General features: G+C 53.8%; 1 protein-coding gene and 1 long non-coding RNA gene across 2 annotated transcripts in view; one reads left to right on the forward strand and one right to left on the reverse strand.

Annotated features, from left to right (window-relative positions):
• Positions 1-14,982, reverse strand: part of Kcnb1 (potassium voltage-gated channel subfamily B member 1) — an 87,508-nt gene extending 72,526 nt beyond the window's left edge. The window contains exons 1-2 of the mRNA XM_031372820.1: positions 14,928-14,982; positions 13,169-13,900 (exon numbers count right to left, since the gene is read on the reverse strand). Coding sequence (XP_031228680.1) covers positions 13,169-13,735 — 567 coding nt within the window. The 5' untranslated portion in view covers positions 13,736-13,900; positions 14,928-14,982. The remainder of the gene's footprint in view (positions 1-13,168; positions 13,901-14,927) is intronic.
• The window catches only part of LOC116091421, a 23,897-nt gene continuing 21,140 nt past the window's right edge, over positions 14,205-16,961 (forward strand). Inside the window, exon 1 of the long non-coding RNA XR_004119029.1 lies at positions 14,205-14,510. This is a non-coding gene — a long non-coding RNA (uncharacterized LOC116091421). The remainder of the gene's footprint in view (positions 14,511-16,961) is intronic.

Below are 16,961 nucleotides of genomic sequence, written 5' to 3' on the forward strand. Positions count from 1 at the left end.
GCCACTTCTCTCTGCCCTTCCTGCATAACTCCCCAGCATTCAAGATTGATGTGAAAGCCTGGCACAGTGAGGCACACCTATGACCATGCCTGGCACGTTGGGCACATCTATGACTATGCCAGTCATAGGAGAACACACCTATGACGATGCCTGGCATATGACACTCGAGAGGTGGACGCTAGAAGAAGATCAGGAGTTTAAAGTCATCTTCAATTATATAGTTAATTTGAGGCCAGCCTGGGTTATTTTGTCTCACTAAAACAGAAAGTGGAAATGTATTCCATCCAGGAATATTTCCTATGTAAGATAATTTTCTACGTAAGTTAAAGACACTGAGAACTCACGGTGACATTTCTCACTAAAGGGCGGTGGCCACTCCCCAGTGACCTCTGTCTCACGGTTCCCCTGTGTGGATGCCATGGTCCTGTCAATGTCTGTATTCGTGTCCCTATCCCTCCTTCTGGAAGGACAGGGCTATGAAGCCAGTGTCTTTGTTTTGCCATTTGCAAGTCCCCAGACTCCCAGGACAGAGCTACCTATACAGCAAGAGCACCATGAGTCCTGACTGAGTGAGCATGGCCAGGCTCTGCAGCAGCAGCTGCCGAGGGCTGTCTGTATGAATCTGGATCATGTCATCATCTCCTCACTGCCCTTCCAGCCTCCTTACAAACCAGAGCTGCAGTTAGCTCCACTGTACAGTGAAGGAAACAGAGGCACTCCACCTCAGGCCAACACTGACCAAGACTCCCGAAGACAGACTGGCTGTCTGTGCCCAGGAGGCAATGGTTCCCTGGAGCTGCCTCATAATCTCACACACTCCAGATCCAGGATCCAGCCACCGCTCGCCCTGTGCTTGGCTTCCACTCTCTTACAACCCATTGCCACCTCCAGTGGGCAGGATCTTGTCTTGACGAGGCCCGCTCTCTACAGGGCCCTCGGCACAATGAGATGCACCATAGGCACACAGGTCAACTACACACACAGCCCAGGTCTGTTCTCAAACAGAAGCAAGGCTGAAGGTGAGGAGCTGGGGTGTGGGAGGCTCCAGATGGGCTCTTCAGGGAAGGGCAGCAGATGTGGCTGAAGTCATACTCCTAGCCATATGTCAGTAATGACAGTGACAGTCCCCCATACATGAACACTTCCCTTTTATCCAATTAGTAAAATTCTCAGCTAGCCTTGTGACCACCTCATTCATTTATTCTTCATTCATTTATTACACAGCTCTTGAGGTTTTATTCTGTGGCAGCCACTGCTTTAGGCACTGAGCAAGCAGTCCTAAGCTAACTAAAAGCTCTATCCTTTAAAACCACATCCAAGGGATGGGAAGGGTGAGGAACCCAGAGTTTAGGAGTAGTGGGAGTGTGTGTGTGTGTCTTTAAGGGCATGGACAGAGCTGGGGACAGCATATGATGCAGACTGCCTGAACCACTGGCATTTGAGCAGAGATCACCCCTAACTGTGTGTGTGTGTGCGCGTGTGTGCGTGCATGCATGTGTGTGTGCGTGTGTGCGCATGTGCATGTGCACGCGTGTGTGTGCGTGTGTGCATGCGTGTGTGCGTGTGCGTGCGTGTGTGCGTGCATGTGTGCGTGTATGTGTGTGTGTGTGTGGTGATCTGTGGCTGTCTGTAGGAGGATTGACCCCAGTGTAGTCAAGAGTTACTGCAAAGGCCCTGAGAGAGGAATGTGCCTGGTAGGTGTGAGAAGGTTTGAGGGGAACTGGGTGGTAGTGGTATGGAAGGAGGGTGCAGGGCATAGAGAGAGGAGAGCTGCGGCCCTGGGCCCTGTCGGACTTGCTTTAAGCCAGTCTCACATAGCCCAGGCTGGCCTTGGACTCACTGGGTAGTGGAGGATGACCTTAAACTTGTGATCCTCTGCCTCCAGCTTCTGAGTGAGAGCTGAGGTTATGAGTGTCTGTGCTGTACCACTCTTGGTCTGTGCAGCCCTGGTGACGAACCCAGAGCTTCTGCAGGCTGGGACAGCTCTCTAGTGGCTGCGATGTCCTCGGTCCCCATGGAGGATTTTGAGCAAAGGAGTGGGTTGGGGTAGAGAAAACAGCAGTGAGGAGCTCTGGGTAAGGTGGGAGGGGCGGAGACAGCAGTGGATGGTGAGCAGTGACCACATTCTGGGACAAGGGTCCCTGCTCCTGCTGTCATGGCTTCCTCACCATCATGGTTATGTCCCCTTCAAATGCAGAGCAAAACAAACCGTTCTGTCGAGCTTCTGTGGGTGAGAAAGGGGCCACGTGAGATGGGTCTGAAAATACCCATCATCCTACAGCCTAGACCTAGATGGCCAAACTGGACACTTCTAGAGATTTTAGGGTGTGGGGCCCCATGAACATAAGCACTTTCCCTCCAAGCCATCTTCTGCACCTGTGTGTCACTTCCTGCCACTCAGAGTCACCTAGGGCAGCAAACAAGGTGGGTTGGGAATAGCATATCCACAAGAAAGGGTGTCACCCACTCCTAAAGTCACACCATAGCAAGCCACCAAATGTGAGACCCCAAGCCACAGAACTGAGAAGGCTGGACCTGGCAATGGTGTCTTAGCGACCACACCCGAGCACAGGAACAGACGAAAAAAATAAAGGCAGGCTGACGATGTGGCTCGGAGGGCAGAATGCTTGTTTGCCTAGCATGCTCAAAGCCCTGGGTTTGTCTCAAGCACAGTATTTTGGAGGTGGAAGCAGAAGGATCAGAAATTCAGGGTCATCCTGAGCTGCAGGGTGAGTTCAAGACCAACCCTGGGCTACACAAGACCTTGCCTGAAAAGCAGAGGAACTGGACTTCATCAACATTAAAAGGAGCTATCTGCAAACGACGTTGTCAGCAGAGAGAACACACCCACGGGACGGGGGAAGACACTTGCAAACGACACATCTGATAAAAAATGGATGTCCTGAATATATATAAAGGACTCTTAAGAGCTGGGAGATGGCTCTGTGCTCACCAGACAAGCATGAGGACCTGAGTCCAATCACCAGAAAAAAGAGAATGTGGTGGTGCTTGGAAGGTGGGGTCAGGGATCCCCTGGGCTCTTGGGCTGGCTAGCCTAGCCTAACACCACTGGCCACAGCTCGCAGTGAGAGAGGATGACTCCTAAGGTGCAACACTCAAGGTCGATCTCTGACCTCCACACAAGCACTAAGGGACAACTCAACCACAAGATCAAATAATTCAATTGTAAAATTGAACAAAGGGGCCTGGGGAGTCAGCTCAGAGGGCTGAAGGCACTTGCTGCCAAGCTTGCCAAACCAAGTTAGATCCCGGGGACCATGGTGGAAGAAAAGCTCCAGTCCAGGAAAGTTGTCCTTTGGTGGCCACACGAGGGCTGTGTTCCCCACTTCACCCACACACACATAAAGTTTATTAAATAAAACGATGAAATAATTTTATCTGAGCAAAGGGTCTAAGTGATATTCAGCAGCCCCGGTGTTGGGAGGTGCAGAGCCACAGTGGGCTCATCTGGATAGCTACTCTGTGGACAAAAAGAGCCAGTGCTCTTGTCACAGACAGTACAGCAGTGCGTGCCTGGAATCCCTGCACTGAGGAGGTGGCCGAGGCAGGAGAATGTCTAATTTGAGAGCAGTTTTTGTTTGTTTGCTTGTTTTAAACAGGACAGTCACGGTGGTGTATACCTTTAATGCCAGCACTGGGGAGGCAGAGGCCGTTCGGATCTCTGAGTTGGAGGCCAGCCTGGTCTACACATGAGTGCCAGTTTTAGGATAGCCAGGACTACACAGAGAGACACTGTCTCATAAAGCCCCCACCCTTCAAAATGGGAAGCTGGCACAGGTACAGTAAAGTTAGAACCTTTTGCACTGCTGGTGAGAACACAGAATGACAAAGCTGCTACGGAGACAGTTTCTTAAAACTTCATGAACCTTGGGAGAGGTTGCCATGGGGAAAGCTATACAAGCAATCCCTAGAGCCCACGTTAAAGCCAGCCACTGGGGCACATCCATAATCCTAGTGACTGCAGGGCAGAGACGGGAGGTTCCCGAAGCTCCTAGGCTGGCTAGCCTGGGACAGAGAAGAGGATCATTAAGCTCCTAGGCTGGCTAGCCTGGGACAGAGAAGAGGATCACATATGTCTGCTCCCGACATATGTGCAGTCATGTGCACTACCCAAACTTACATACACAAGTATGTCTGTACATACACACACACACACACACACACACTTCTGCATATTGCATATAGACTGGAAAAAACTGAGAATAAGATTCAGTTATGCCCCACATTCCCAGCAGCCAAGAGAGGTGAAACACCCAAGTGTCCATCAACAGATGAAGCTAGAAACTAAACGTAGCATATCTACACAAAGGAATAGCATCCAGTCTTAAAAGGGAAGAAATTATATCAGGCCAGAGTGTAGATAAACCCCAAGGACGTTATACTACATAAAAGAAGGAAGGCACTAAAGACAGTGATGTGTGATTCCTGTGTGCAACTTCCTACCAGAGTCAAGTTCAGAGACAGGAAGTCCATATGTAGTTCTCAGGGTTTGGGGGTCAGTTAGGGTGGGTGCTATCCAATGGGGACAGAGGCTCAATTCTGATACTGAACCATTCCGGAGGCTGGCTGATAACACTGCGCATGTCTACACACGTCTCCTCACTTAAAACTGTGAAGAAGGAAAATGCTATACTTGTGGATTTTACCAAATTTTAAAAATCACCTGGAGCATGTTTGCACCACAGGCCCTGTCACCGGAATTTAGGTGGCCCCAGGGGACACTCATTTCCCAGTCCCAGCAAGGCAAGATACTTCTGAAGCACAAGCAACTTGGGAGTGCAGAGGGTGAAACTTGAACCCAGGACACACCCAGCCTCAAGGAAAGTCACATGACAACTTTATGTCACCATTGGAAAAACATGAGGATCGGCACCCTGGACATTGACCTGTTGATTCTGGCTCCTGCCCATCCAACTCAGAACTGGCCTCCCCATCTGTCACAAGCCTTCCCTCATGACACCTAAGTCTACCAGAGACACCCAAATTGAGAATGCCCACCTAGGGAGAAGGCAGAGACTCCTCTGTGTAGTTATCTTACAGATAACAGTTATTGCCACTCTTGTGTCCCTAGGAGCATCTGGTCCATCAAGCGTCCTTTGGGGTCAGAGCTAAGACCACTGCCAACACAGGCAGCAGACACTAGACACGGTTCTTATCTCCTAACACTCCGTGAGAAAAGTGGCTTTCTGGGTCTCATCCCTAGGATGCATCTGTAATTCTGAAGATCATTATTACTGCCCAAGATAGATTCCTCAGTCAGAGAACCCAGGGTGGGCTCTGTCCCAGCTTCCTGTTGGTTGTGTGGCCCTGGGCTGGCCACTCCACTTCTCTGAGCCTCAGTCTCCACAGCTGTAAGAGGAGAACAGATCAATGGGGCTATGGGGACCTCTTTGCGTGTGTTTGTGTGAGGTACACGTGTGTGAGGGTGTGTGGCGGCCAGAGGATAACCTTGGGTGTCATTCCACCTTGTTTGATGTCAGATCTCTTTGTTATTTACCACTACATATGCCAGGCTAGTTGCCCAGCAGCTTCTAGTAAGTGTCCTGTCTCCCCATACTGCCTTTGAAGCAATGGAGTCACAGTCGTGTGGGACTGCTCTAAGGATGCGAACTCTGCTCTTCATGCTTACACCTCATCCACCAAGATGTCATCCCAGCCCCAGACCCCCACCCTCCTTGCCCTGAGGTTGCACCGATGGCGACTGTCACTACTTCAGCTGTGTTTTTATTTTAATCCAAGAGATGACAGCAAAGCTGAGTGTGTGCCGCCAGCCTGGGATCTGTGCTGTTGAGACCACCCCAGTGAGGGGGTCTGCTGCAAGGTGCCCTCCTAGCTCATAACACAATCAAGACACGCCAAGTAAGACTCCCTCTGACCGATCTTCGCTTAAGTTTTCCTGAATGAAATCCTAAGGACATGTGCTGAGATATGAGGAATGACTCCCACATGCCCTCCCCCCCCAAAAAGTGGATAGCACACAAAGGCCCCCCACCCCCAGGCCTCAGCTCCATCCTGAAGAGGATCTAAGAGCCAGCCTGGAACAAGATGGCTGTGATATGTCATACCTCTGCTTCTCCAACAGCAGTTGAGGGCAGCTCTGGCTGGGGCACTGAGTCCCTGGGTCCCTGACTTTCCTGGGCTCCAATGGCCAGAGAAAAAGCCTGCAGGCTTGCAGCAAACGTGGCATTTTCTCAGAATGATGTTTCGGAGCGGGTTTTTTCCACAGATGGATTAGGAGAGACGGTCAGACTGTAAGCCCTTTAGTCGCTGCCCCTTATGTGGGTGGCAACTGACCTCTGGGGGTAATTCAATGAGATAGGCCGTGCTATGGATTCCGGGTGGCTGTCACCTGAAGGAACCATAGTACTTTGCCCCAAATCACACAGACGGAGGGTAAGGAGCCCAGCTGAGCCAAGAGGCTCCCATCCAGGCCACAATGCTACCAAGGATGGGGTGGGGGAGGTTGCAGTGCTGGGTTTGGAGTTGCTGCTGAGGCATGAGAGTTCTAAGCACCCTGCCTTCCTAAGGGCTCCTTTGCCAATATTCAACCCCGTCACTCCTCTCTCTTCTGGAATAGGGACTAGAGAGATCCCAGACCACAGATGAGGCAGCAAAGACCCGTGAATGGCACCAGTGCTGTAGTGACTAGGCAAGTCAAAGGAACAGCCTAGCCCAGCCCCTGGGTTCCCCTTTACCCAGGAAGAGCCTGGATCCATCAAGCATGACTTCAGTACTTCCCACGCGGGATCATACTTCACCCTCCTACAGCCCCACGGGGCAGGTTTACAGCATCACATCTACAGAGTGGAAGCAAGGCTAGGAAGGGTCCAGAGGCCACAGCCAGGAGAAGGCAGGACTCACATCTAGTTCTGGAACAGCCCTCCAGCTGGGATCCCCAGTCTCTAAAGTAAATAGGCATTGGAGATGCCCTGCCTTGCTCAGCTAGGCAGCACAGAGCACAGGGGGCTGGGCTCCTGGTGACTCCTCACACTTGATGGTAACACCTAGATCCTCCTAACTCGGGTGGGGAAAGCTTCAACCTCATCAAGCCACACCCAGAGCCACAATAGCACATGTAGCTAGACAGGGGGCCTCTGAAGGACTGCCAGGAACTGCTGTGGCCACTCTCCAAGTGCTGCCTCATGCCAGGAACGGGCTGGACTCTTCACTTGGGCACGTCCTGGGCCTGCATGGCGGCATCCCCCTAACTCCCATTCCCTACACAGGAGACTGACTCCCGGTCCTCAGAAATAATGAGAAAGAATCTGCACGCACTGCGCCCCACACAGCCAGTGGTAGCAAAATTCTAGCCACTGTCTCCAGCTAAAGGCCACTTCCACTTTGGATATAATATAATAATAAATTTTAGCCTTCTTATGTTCTGAGTGCAAGTGTGTAGGAGCGTGGTGATGGGGGTGGGGACATGTCTCTATTTCCTCAGTACTGAAGTGATGTGTCACCATGCCAGGCTTTTTCACATGGTGCTAGGATTTGAACTCAGGCCCTCATGGTTGAAAAGCAAGCACTTCACCAATCAGTCCGTCTCCCCACCCCTAAAATTCACCCTTATAATTTCCTCCTTTCTTTTTTTCTCTTTCTTTCTTTCTCTCTTTCTTTTTTCTTTTTCTTGTTTTTTGTTTTTGTTTTGTTTTTTGTTTTGTTTTTTTGGTTTTTATTTTATTTTATTTTTTGGTTTTTCGAGACAGGGTTTCTCTGTGTATCCCTGGCTGTCCTGGAACTCACTCTGTAGACCAGACTGGCCTTGAACTCAGAAATCCGCATGCCTCTGCCTCTCAAGTGCTGGGATTAAAGGCGTGTGCCACCACTGCCCGGCCTGATGACAAGGGTTTCTCCATGTAGCCCAGGTTGTCCTGGAATGTGCTCTATAGACCAGGCTGGCCTTGAACTCAGAAATCTGCCTGCCACTGCCTCCTGAGTTGTGGGATTAAAGATGTGTGCCACCACTCCTGGGTTTACCCTTTTAATTTCTATTCTCAAGCTACACTCACATCAGAAATCCCTTGACTCATCAGAATATTCCCAAAGGTGGGTGTGGCCACCATCCCCACTGGACAGACATTCACTCAGATGATGCAACTCACCCATCCAAGCTTGGGAAAAATCTGGATCCAAACCTTGATGTAGTTTGAATGAGATTCACATTCGAATACTTGGTCTCTAGTTGGAGGACATGTTTGGGAAGGACGAGGAGGTGTGTCTCTTGGAAAAGGTGTACCACTGGGGGTGGGATCCAAGGTTTCAAAAGCCCACACCAGCCCCAGTTTGCCCAGTGGATCTTAGCTACTGCTCCAGTGCCAGTCTGCCTTCTGGCCGCCATGCTCCCTGCCACGACGGTCATGGACTAACCTTCTGAAACTGTTAGCAAGCCCCAAATTAAATGCTTTCTTTTAAAATTAAGCATGGTCACAGTGTCTTGTCACAGCTGTAGAACAATAATTAAGATGCTCGCTCAACTCCGCCATTTCCACTCGCTTCACACACGGTTACTGGTCTTAGTGTTAGGTGAAGGCGTATAGCCTCCCAGAGCCCGTTTCCTCTGATGGTCATCCACCACATGCTTTCGACCATCCGTTCAGAGACACTTGCTTTCCCAGATTCCCTTGTCACTAAAGCATGAGTACATGATCAACAGCCAACAACATCAAGAACACCTGGGAAGGTGTGCCTGGGTCAGGGGAGGGGTTCTCTTGAAGGAGAATGCCATGGACCACAGGAGGAAATGCCACTCTCTGTGGAGTAGGCATCGTTGTGTCTACATTTGAGAGCTGGATCTGACAGTCATCTCTTCTGACACTGGGCATCAAGCACGGGTACCTAGTCATTTTCAGGGTTTAGAGAAGGAGAGAGATGGAAAGAATCTCGAATCTGCGGTGGCGAGATGGCGCAGTTGGAAGACTGACTACCACTGAGACTTGTGACCTGAGTTCAATTCCCGGGACCCGCTTTGCAGAAGCAGAAAACACAAGGTGCTATTTCGTGCATACACACAAGCACACACGGACACACCCAAAGTAAATAAATAATAAATAAATGTAACAGAATACATACAGTGTATGTTTAAAACAACAACACTTGGGACCAGCAAGATAGCTCAGCAGGTTAAGAACCCTTTCCACCCAGCCTGATCCGAATGATGGAAGATCAGAATTGACTCCCTCGAATTGTCCTCTGACCTCTGACCTCCATATATACCCTCACACACATACAAAGTAAGGGTAATTTAAAAAAAAAAAAAAACTTTAAAAAAAAATCTAGAATCCTGATAAGATCACTGAGCCATCAGCTCAACCTGCTACCCTGCAATGTCGGGCGACGCGCAGTAACACATCTCCCTCGGTGTTGAAGCTGATGCTTCTGCTTTGTCATTTATGACCCACAGAAGCACTAATGGGCACCCCACTGCCCAGGAAGGCTGCAGAAGAAACTTCTAGATCACACCAGCTCCAGAGACCACTGATCTGTGCCCAGCACAGTAAATACTCTGGCGATTTGAAACAGTCTTGGAGTTTTAACCCAGAGACTCGGGGCTCACACATTAGCTCTCCCCACCTCGCATCGAGAGAGGCCTGAGAGTGTTCCCAGAGAGCAGAATCTCAGAGGAGGCCCTGGCATGCCTGCACTGCCTCCCTGCCAGGGCTAACCCCACCTCCCTAACAACTTAATGGGTTTTGATTTCTACTCCTCTGATGGAGACTCCAGGGTCTGGGCTTTGGTTTGTCCCTCACTTGGCAGAACAGCCATCAATTATTCACAGGATCAGCTCAGGCTCCCCAGGGTGCTGTCGGAAGGGAAGTGATCGCTGCCCACCCAACCTAGAGAAAGGACCCCAGCTCACCCAGAGAAGGAGCACAGCAACTTAGCACTAATAACAACAGCACCCTCCCTCTAGTGCTGAGCACTAAGTTAAGCTTCCACAAGCACAACCTCACGGCAGAGTGGCCCCCAGTCTTCATTTTACAGACAGGAGGCCGGGAAGGGAGCGGTGAAGACACGGCCTCCGACCAGAGTGGAGTGAGGAGTTGGCTGATTCCGCAGCCCTGGTCCTGTCCTTTCTCTAGGACATGTAAGAGGTGGCCATTTCTGATCCTCACAGGCACCCGAAAGTGATACTTCACACTTGACCTGTGTGGTTTTTGAGGAGCCTGCAAGTCTCAACTGGGCTGACAGGCTTCGCTTTGGAGACTGTGGGATGGGGTGGGCCAGGTACAGGTGATAGAGAGAGCAGAGGTCCAGAGAACTGAGCCACGGCAGGCTGTGAGGCAGAATGGCTGACAGGCTCCTGAACCCTGAGAAAGTCAGTACCCGATTGCTTCCTTGATATATCTACCCATCCAGCCATTCTTCTGTCTATCCATCATTCACCAATCTATCCATATATCCACATGCTCACCCATCCATCCACCTATCCACTCATTCACTTACCCATACATCTACCAATCCACGGACATATCCATCCATCAACCCTCCTGTCCACCAAATGATCATCCGCCCATCCACCCACCCATCCATCCACTCATGCACCCATCCACCATCCATCCATCCATCATGCACACATCTACCCATCCATCCATCCACTCACGCACCCATCTATCCATCCATCTACCACCTATCCACTTATCTATCTACCAATCCACCCACCCATCCACCCATTCATCCATCCATCCACCAATCCATCATCCACGCACCCATCCATCCACCCATGCATCTATCCAAACACACATCCACCTCCATCCTTCCATCCGCTCAGCCATCCACTCACCCTTCCTCCCTACACAGGGTTATTTGGAGCCCTCTGAACCAGGCACCACAACGCATGCTGAGAACACAGCAATGTGTATGATACATCCTTGTGGGTGTAAAACAGAAACACGTAGATATGGTCTCTAAGAGTGTTTAAAGATCACGCAGGGAAAATATTGCATGAGGTGACAGGGTACAGGGAAGGGACGGGAGTCCAGGAGGTCTCCAGGGGGAAATTGTTTAGTAGTAAATGGGGACGTGAAGAGAAGGCGTCCATGGATCAATGATCTGGGGAAGGCAACTTTAAGCAGCAGGAAAATAAGATCCTGGGGTAGGACAGGCCCTGGTATGTTTGGGAACAGTAAGGAAGCCAGGGGGAGGGACCACAGGAGCCAGAAGAGAACACGTGAGATGAGCCCAAAGAGCTGAGGGCCAGAATCTAGACCTCAGATGCATAGTGGCATGTGGATTGCATGCTGAATGTGATGAAAACCTCCGTGGGTTTCAAACAGATAAATGATGCAATCTTGCACCTTGGGTTGCTGGGAAAGGAACTGTGGGAAGCAAAGCAAGAGAAGGCTCTAGGGAGGGAGGTGTCAGTGGCCCTCAATCGCCAACAGAAAGAACAGGGTGTTCAAAACCTCGCTTTTGGGGGCGTACATTTCTGGCTACTCCTAGTTGCATGCTTTGTGACCTTAGGCAAGCTACGTCGCCTCTCTGAGCCTCGTGTGTGTTAGGCATTTGCTCGGTGGCTGTGGAGGTTTCCATGCTGAGAGCCAGTGAGCCTTCCCATCTCAGCTCTGGCTGCAGAAACTGCAAGAATGCGAGCGACAGCCCAGCCTGGGATCACAGAGGTCATGATGCTGTCCGGGGGAGCCGATTAAGCTGGCCAAGGAGGAGAGACTGTTCATTCCCACACACTGCCTCTTGCAAGCCGACTGCCTGGGCCCTGCAGCCAGGTGTCAACTCAAACACAGCCCTTTGCCTGTTTCTTCTTGGGGAGGGCAAATCCCCACTTCCTGTCCCTGGATCCAGTGTCTTAAGGACAGGGCAGGTGAGGAAGGAGGGGCCTACCTGGGTCTCAATGGGCTGAGCAGTGGGGGAACCTGTGTCAGGCCTAGAAATAGCAAAATAAGTCTGTTGATCCTAAGCCGGCTAAGGGTGAGTATCTTTCGTCTTAGAGAGAGGCTTTCTGGACACGGAAACTGGGGAAGGATTATGGTCCCAGTCTTGCAGAAGGAGACCAAGCCCGGAGGCAGGAGGAAATGTGGGCTCTATATATCGTCCCTTCCGATGTCTACTGCAGCCTTTTTGAGCAAGTCAATCCTCTGGAAATAACCCCATAGAGTCCCCAGAGAGAAGGGACCAGTGAGGGGCCAACTAAGCCACCAAGACTCCACACTGAGAGCCCGCTGAGCTAGTCAAGAGGCAGGCCTTGCTTCTGAACTATGGCTGGCTGATCAGGCAATCTTGGTGGCTTGCCTCTGGTCCTGTTTCCTGGGCTCAGTTCTCAAAGACAATCTTGTCTCTTCCTGAACTTGATCTCTCTCGATTCCCACACATCTCTTTTCTGGGCCCCCTTCCCAGCCTCCCATGCAGCTCTGAAGCACACCGCGCTGTCATTTACTCCTGGCACCCAGTACACAGGCCACGTGAGGCAGGCCTCACCCTCCAGACACGCAGAGGTGCCAGCCTGACTCAGAGGAATTGCACCTGCCCTGGTCCTCACCCCAAGCCTCTGCTGGTCCCCAAGGCTTCCCGCCTGTGCCCAGAAGCCCACCCTGTGTGAACGAGTTCACCCCTGCCTCTTTCCCCAGCTCTATTTTCTGCTCTGATTTGGAAATTTACATCTTCCTCCAACAGCCAAGTGCAAACTGCACCACACAGCAAATACATAAACAAGGAGCCAGCCTTGCCCCTCACCCACAGTCCCGAGTCTTTGAGCAGGCCTGTTCTTGCCACCAAGCTTCCCCTATCTTTTGTCATCTCTTAAAATACCTGTGGATGCCCCATCCTCTGCCAGGTGTGTCGGTAGGCTGTGTTTATACCCTTCCTTATGGGCAGTGTGGGTTATAATAAAGGACTAGATGCCACATCTGCAGGGCTAGCTATTCCGGCATGGATCGAGGCCTGGAGGGCAGGACACCAAGACTTTCCAGCAAAGCTCTCAACTCTGCTCTCACCGAGGCCGTAGCATATTAGAGTTTTATAAATCATTTCCCCCCAACAAAGTAGAGGTACACAGCACTGAATCACATAGGAAGGGTGCAAAGATGGCGGTCCTTGGAGAACAAGCTTGGAGGCCCCGTCTTTTACTGGTATACTCATTGTGAGGAGCCAGGAGCCCGGGTGTAGGCCTCCACGGGGGAAGAGACTCCAGACTCACCTTGGCGGCCACCGACGAGTTGGGCTTCTCTAGCAGATCCCAGAGCTTCTTTCTCTTCTCCGCACAGCACGTGTTGTCGAACTCCTCGCCCTCCCGCTCTCTCAGCGTCTCGGCCTCGCGCTTCAGCTCCTCGTTCATCTGCTCCTTCTTTTGGTGGTAGCGGGCCTGGCAGCAGGACTCCAGGTAGATCTCATCGATGCCCCAGTAGTCCAGCTCCTGGCTGAAGCTCAGCGCGCACATCTCCTCCATCATGTGCAGCCGGCCCGTGCGGTAGAAATTGAGAATGGAGGTGAAGGCGCCAGGGTGGCGGTCGAAGAAGTACTCGTTGTCCTCAAGGCTGTAGTCGTCGCACACCTGGAGCAGAGAGTCGTGCGTGTTGCAGTCCCGAAGCTTGCCCAGCCGCGTGCGGGGCAGGCGGTCCAGAGTGCGCCACAGCACCTCGTGCGCCAGGCCCCCGACGTTGAGGCGCACCCGGCGCGAGCACGCCTTGCTGCGCACGATCTCCATGGGCTCGGGCGGCAGCGAGCTGGTGGAGCGCGAGCCATGCTTCGTCATGCCCGCCGGCATCGCTGGTCCGGCCGCCCCCGCCCCCCCTGCCCCCCCAGGCCGCTGTCACTCGACGGCAAGGCCCGCTGCCGCGGGGGCGGGGGGCGGGGAGCTCTGCAGGCCGCTGTGGTGCAGGGGTGCGCGAGGGCGGGCGGCACGGCTACCGTCTCACCTCCATCCCGACGGCTGCGAGGCAGAAAGCGAAAGCGGACACGGGTCAGCGAACCCTACTGCGAGGCTCCTCCCCCAGGGTCCCCAACCGGCCTTGACCTTCCCAAGGCTTAAGCGGCTCAGGGAGTTGGGGGGCGGGGGGGGGGGAGGACGGATGGCCGCTGTTCTTCCCGCCGGTGCTGAAGTCAGCCCCACCCCAGGACAAAGGGAGGGGCGGCCCTGCAGGCGGGAGAGGCCCCCAGGAGGCTCCCAGGAAGCCCCACCCCCGCCCTGGCGCAATCCCGCCGCCCGGGGCGCTGTCCGTCCCGTCGAGTGCTGAAACTCCCTGCTCTGCGGGTCTCGGGCTGCCCCGGGCCCCGCACTGGGGAGGCAGGGGAGAGGCAAGGAGAACTTTCTTTCTCTCCTGAGTGAGTTCTCATCTCCTCCCACCCCAAGACAGTCAAGATTTTGGGTGGGAGCATAGCAACGGCATTGGGCTTGCTTTTTCTAAATCTTAAAAGATTTTGGGCCGAGTGGGGACGTGGCGGCTACCAGATGCCCACCTGTCGGAGGCCACCAGGCTGCCCTGTCCTGGGGCGACCCCACTCCTCACAGTACCAGGACCTGAGGTCGCTCCCGAGACCAGGTGAGAGACGAAGGAGCCAAGGCAGCGGGGTCTGCACTTCCTTGGGCGCCCCCCCCCCCACCCTAGCGCAGGAGGGGCGCGGAGTCCTCCGGAGCCGCCTGCTCCGTGCTCCCCTCCTGCCCCTCCTCCTCTCTCTTTCTCCTCCTCCCCCTCCTCCCGCTCCTCCTCCTCGCTCCTCCCGGCGATGGCTTTTTATAACTCCGGGTTCTGCGCCTTTGCCCGGGCTCGGAAGGGAAGGGGTGGGGGAGGTGGGAGGCGGGGAAACCAGCGGAATCTTCTGGCCTTTCGGAGCGTGCCCTCCTCCCGCCACGCACCGGTGATCTCGGGGGGTTCCCGGGGCCCACAGCCCGTGGGGCGCACGCCCCGCCCCCAGCCCCCGGGGTGGGTCCGCGCCACCCCCCACTCCGCCACACTCACCCCCAGGGTGGCCGCCTCCCGGGGCCGCGCCGTGCGCATCTCGCCGGCCGCCCGCGCCCCCGCCCGCGGCAGCGGCGGTCCCGGGGCCGGGCTAGGCCTCCCCGGCCGGGCGGGCGGGCGGGCGGGCGGCGCCGGGGCTGCGGGGCGCGGGCGGGGCGCTCTGCGGGGCGCGGGGACCGCGCGGCCCGGGCGATCGGCTGCGCCTCCGCCTCCACCTCGGGCTCCGGCTCGGCTCAGCGGCGGCCGCGGCTGCCTGCGCGAGATCAACAAGTCGGGCTGAGCTTCGGCTCCGCGCTCGCCGCGATTCTGTCCCGCACTTCGGAGCGCGGCGAGTGGCACCGAGGCGGGACGGCGCCACCTGCGGGTCGGAAACGCGCGCGGCTTAACCCCTCCGTGCCCGGCCAGGCCCTGGCCCAGGCTGCGGGGCCCACCCGGGCTGCTTGTCTGCGTCCTGGCCACCACGAGGCTGAGCGCCTACTGAATGCAGGCGCCGCACGTAGGGCAGGCGTGGGAGATACAGTTGCGAAGCCTACCAGGCTCTGGGTCGCGGGACTCCCTGGAGAGCGACTGTAAACAGAATTGGAAGACTATGTCAGACAGGCTAGAAGCTGGGAGGATGGGAAAGCTGGAGAAAGAAGGCAGGTGGCAATTTTAAATAGCCCTTGCTTTGATCCCATTCCAGAGTCTACAAAATCAAATGCTAGATTCTAGAGGAAAGTGGACATTAACCTATTAACAAACAAACAGGCAAAAGAGGTAGGCAGTTGGGTGGTAGCTGTCAAAGAGAACCATAAGGCCAGGTGAAGGGTCAGTGAAGACTCAGAGTTTGCCTGGCCTGGCTAGTCACTCACCCATGGGTGCTAACTTGAATAGCTGCTGCTCTGGAGGGCTCAGCCGAGAAAGCCATGCCTCTGCCTTACCCTGTGTCGTGGGGTGGGCAGACTCAGGGATGACTGTAGACAGGGTTGCTTGCAGAAGGGGCCAGGCCTCCCTGTCAGCCACACTTGGGCCCTGCTGGTTTGTTCTCTCACATACATATCTGTCGTGTGGTGTTAAGGAGTTAGAGATGCAGCAGAGAACCTTGTCTTGGAGGGGGGAACCTTAGTGGGACATGGTGCCCCGAGGTAAGACCTTCCCCACTCCATCTTGGGTTCCTTTCCACTGCACCACGCAGAACCGTTTGTAAAAACCCATCCATTCTGATCAGTTCCCCTCCCGGCTTCTCTCCCTGTGACCTCTGCCCTCAGCTCCCCCATCCCTCCTCTGCCTCCTACAGAGCCACCGCTGTCAGAATGAATGTTCCATTTCCCAAACTGAATGTGGTTGTCCATGGAGTAAATTAAAGCCTTCCTAGGGTCTCCCCTTGCTCCCTCCCTCACCTTCTCAGCTTGCCCACCACTGAACAAAGACAAGCATCTAGACACATTTTCTGTTGGTTCCTATTAAAGGAGAAAGCTTTGGTCAATCACGAGTGCTGCGAGTGCTACGGGGGAATCATGGGGGCAGGGTGACCATGCTGAGAGTCTAACCCAGGGTCTCTCCAAAGTGAGGACAGACTCCACAGTTAAGAAGGGAGTCAGATAGATATGGGAAATAAGAGGAGTTCCACACGGAGTTGTGTCTAGGCTAGAGGCCAAGGGCAAATGAGGGACAGCCACAGGCCTCCCTGGCCACCACAGGATCAGCATAGAAAAATGCAAGACTAAGCACTCAGGAGGCAGAGACAGGCAGATCTCTGTGAGTTTGAGGCCAGACTGGTCCACAGAGCCCATTCTAGGACAGTCAAGGCTACACAGAGAAACCCTGTCTTGAAAAACAACAACAAAAAGACCATGTAAGATTTGTTTTCCTTCTCGTGTGCCTGTGTGTGTGTGTGTGAGAGAGGGTCCATGTGTGCCTGTGTGTGTGAGAGGGCCCATGTGTACCTGTGTGTGAGAGAGAGGGTCCATGTGTATCTGTGTGTGACAGAGAGGGTCCATGTGGGCCTGTGTGTGTGAGAGAGGGTCCATGTGGGCCTGTGTGTGTGAGAGAGGG

This window comes from Mastomys coucha, unplaced genomic scaffold (genome assembly GCF_008632895.1).
Source record: "Mastomys coucha isolate ucsf_1 unplaced genomic scaffold, UCSF_Mcou_1 pScaffold15, whole genome shotgun sequence".
Classification (NCBI taxonomy): Eukaryota; Metazoa; Chordata; class Mammalia; order Rodentia; family Muridae; genus Mastomys; species Mastomys coucha.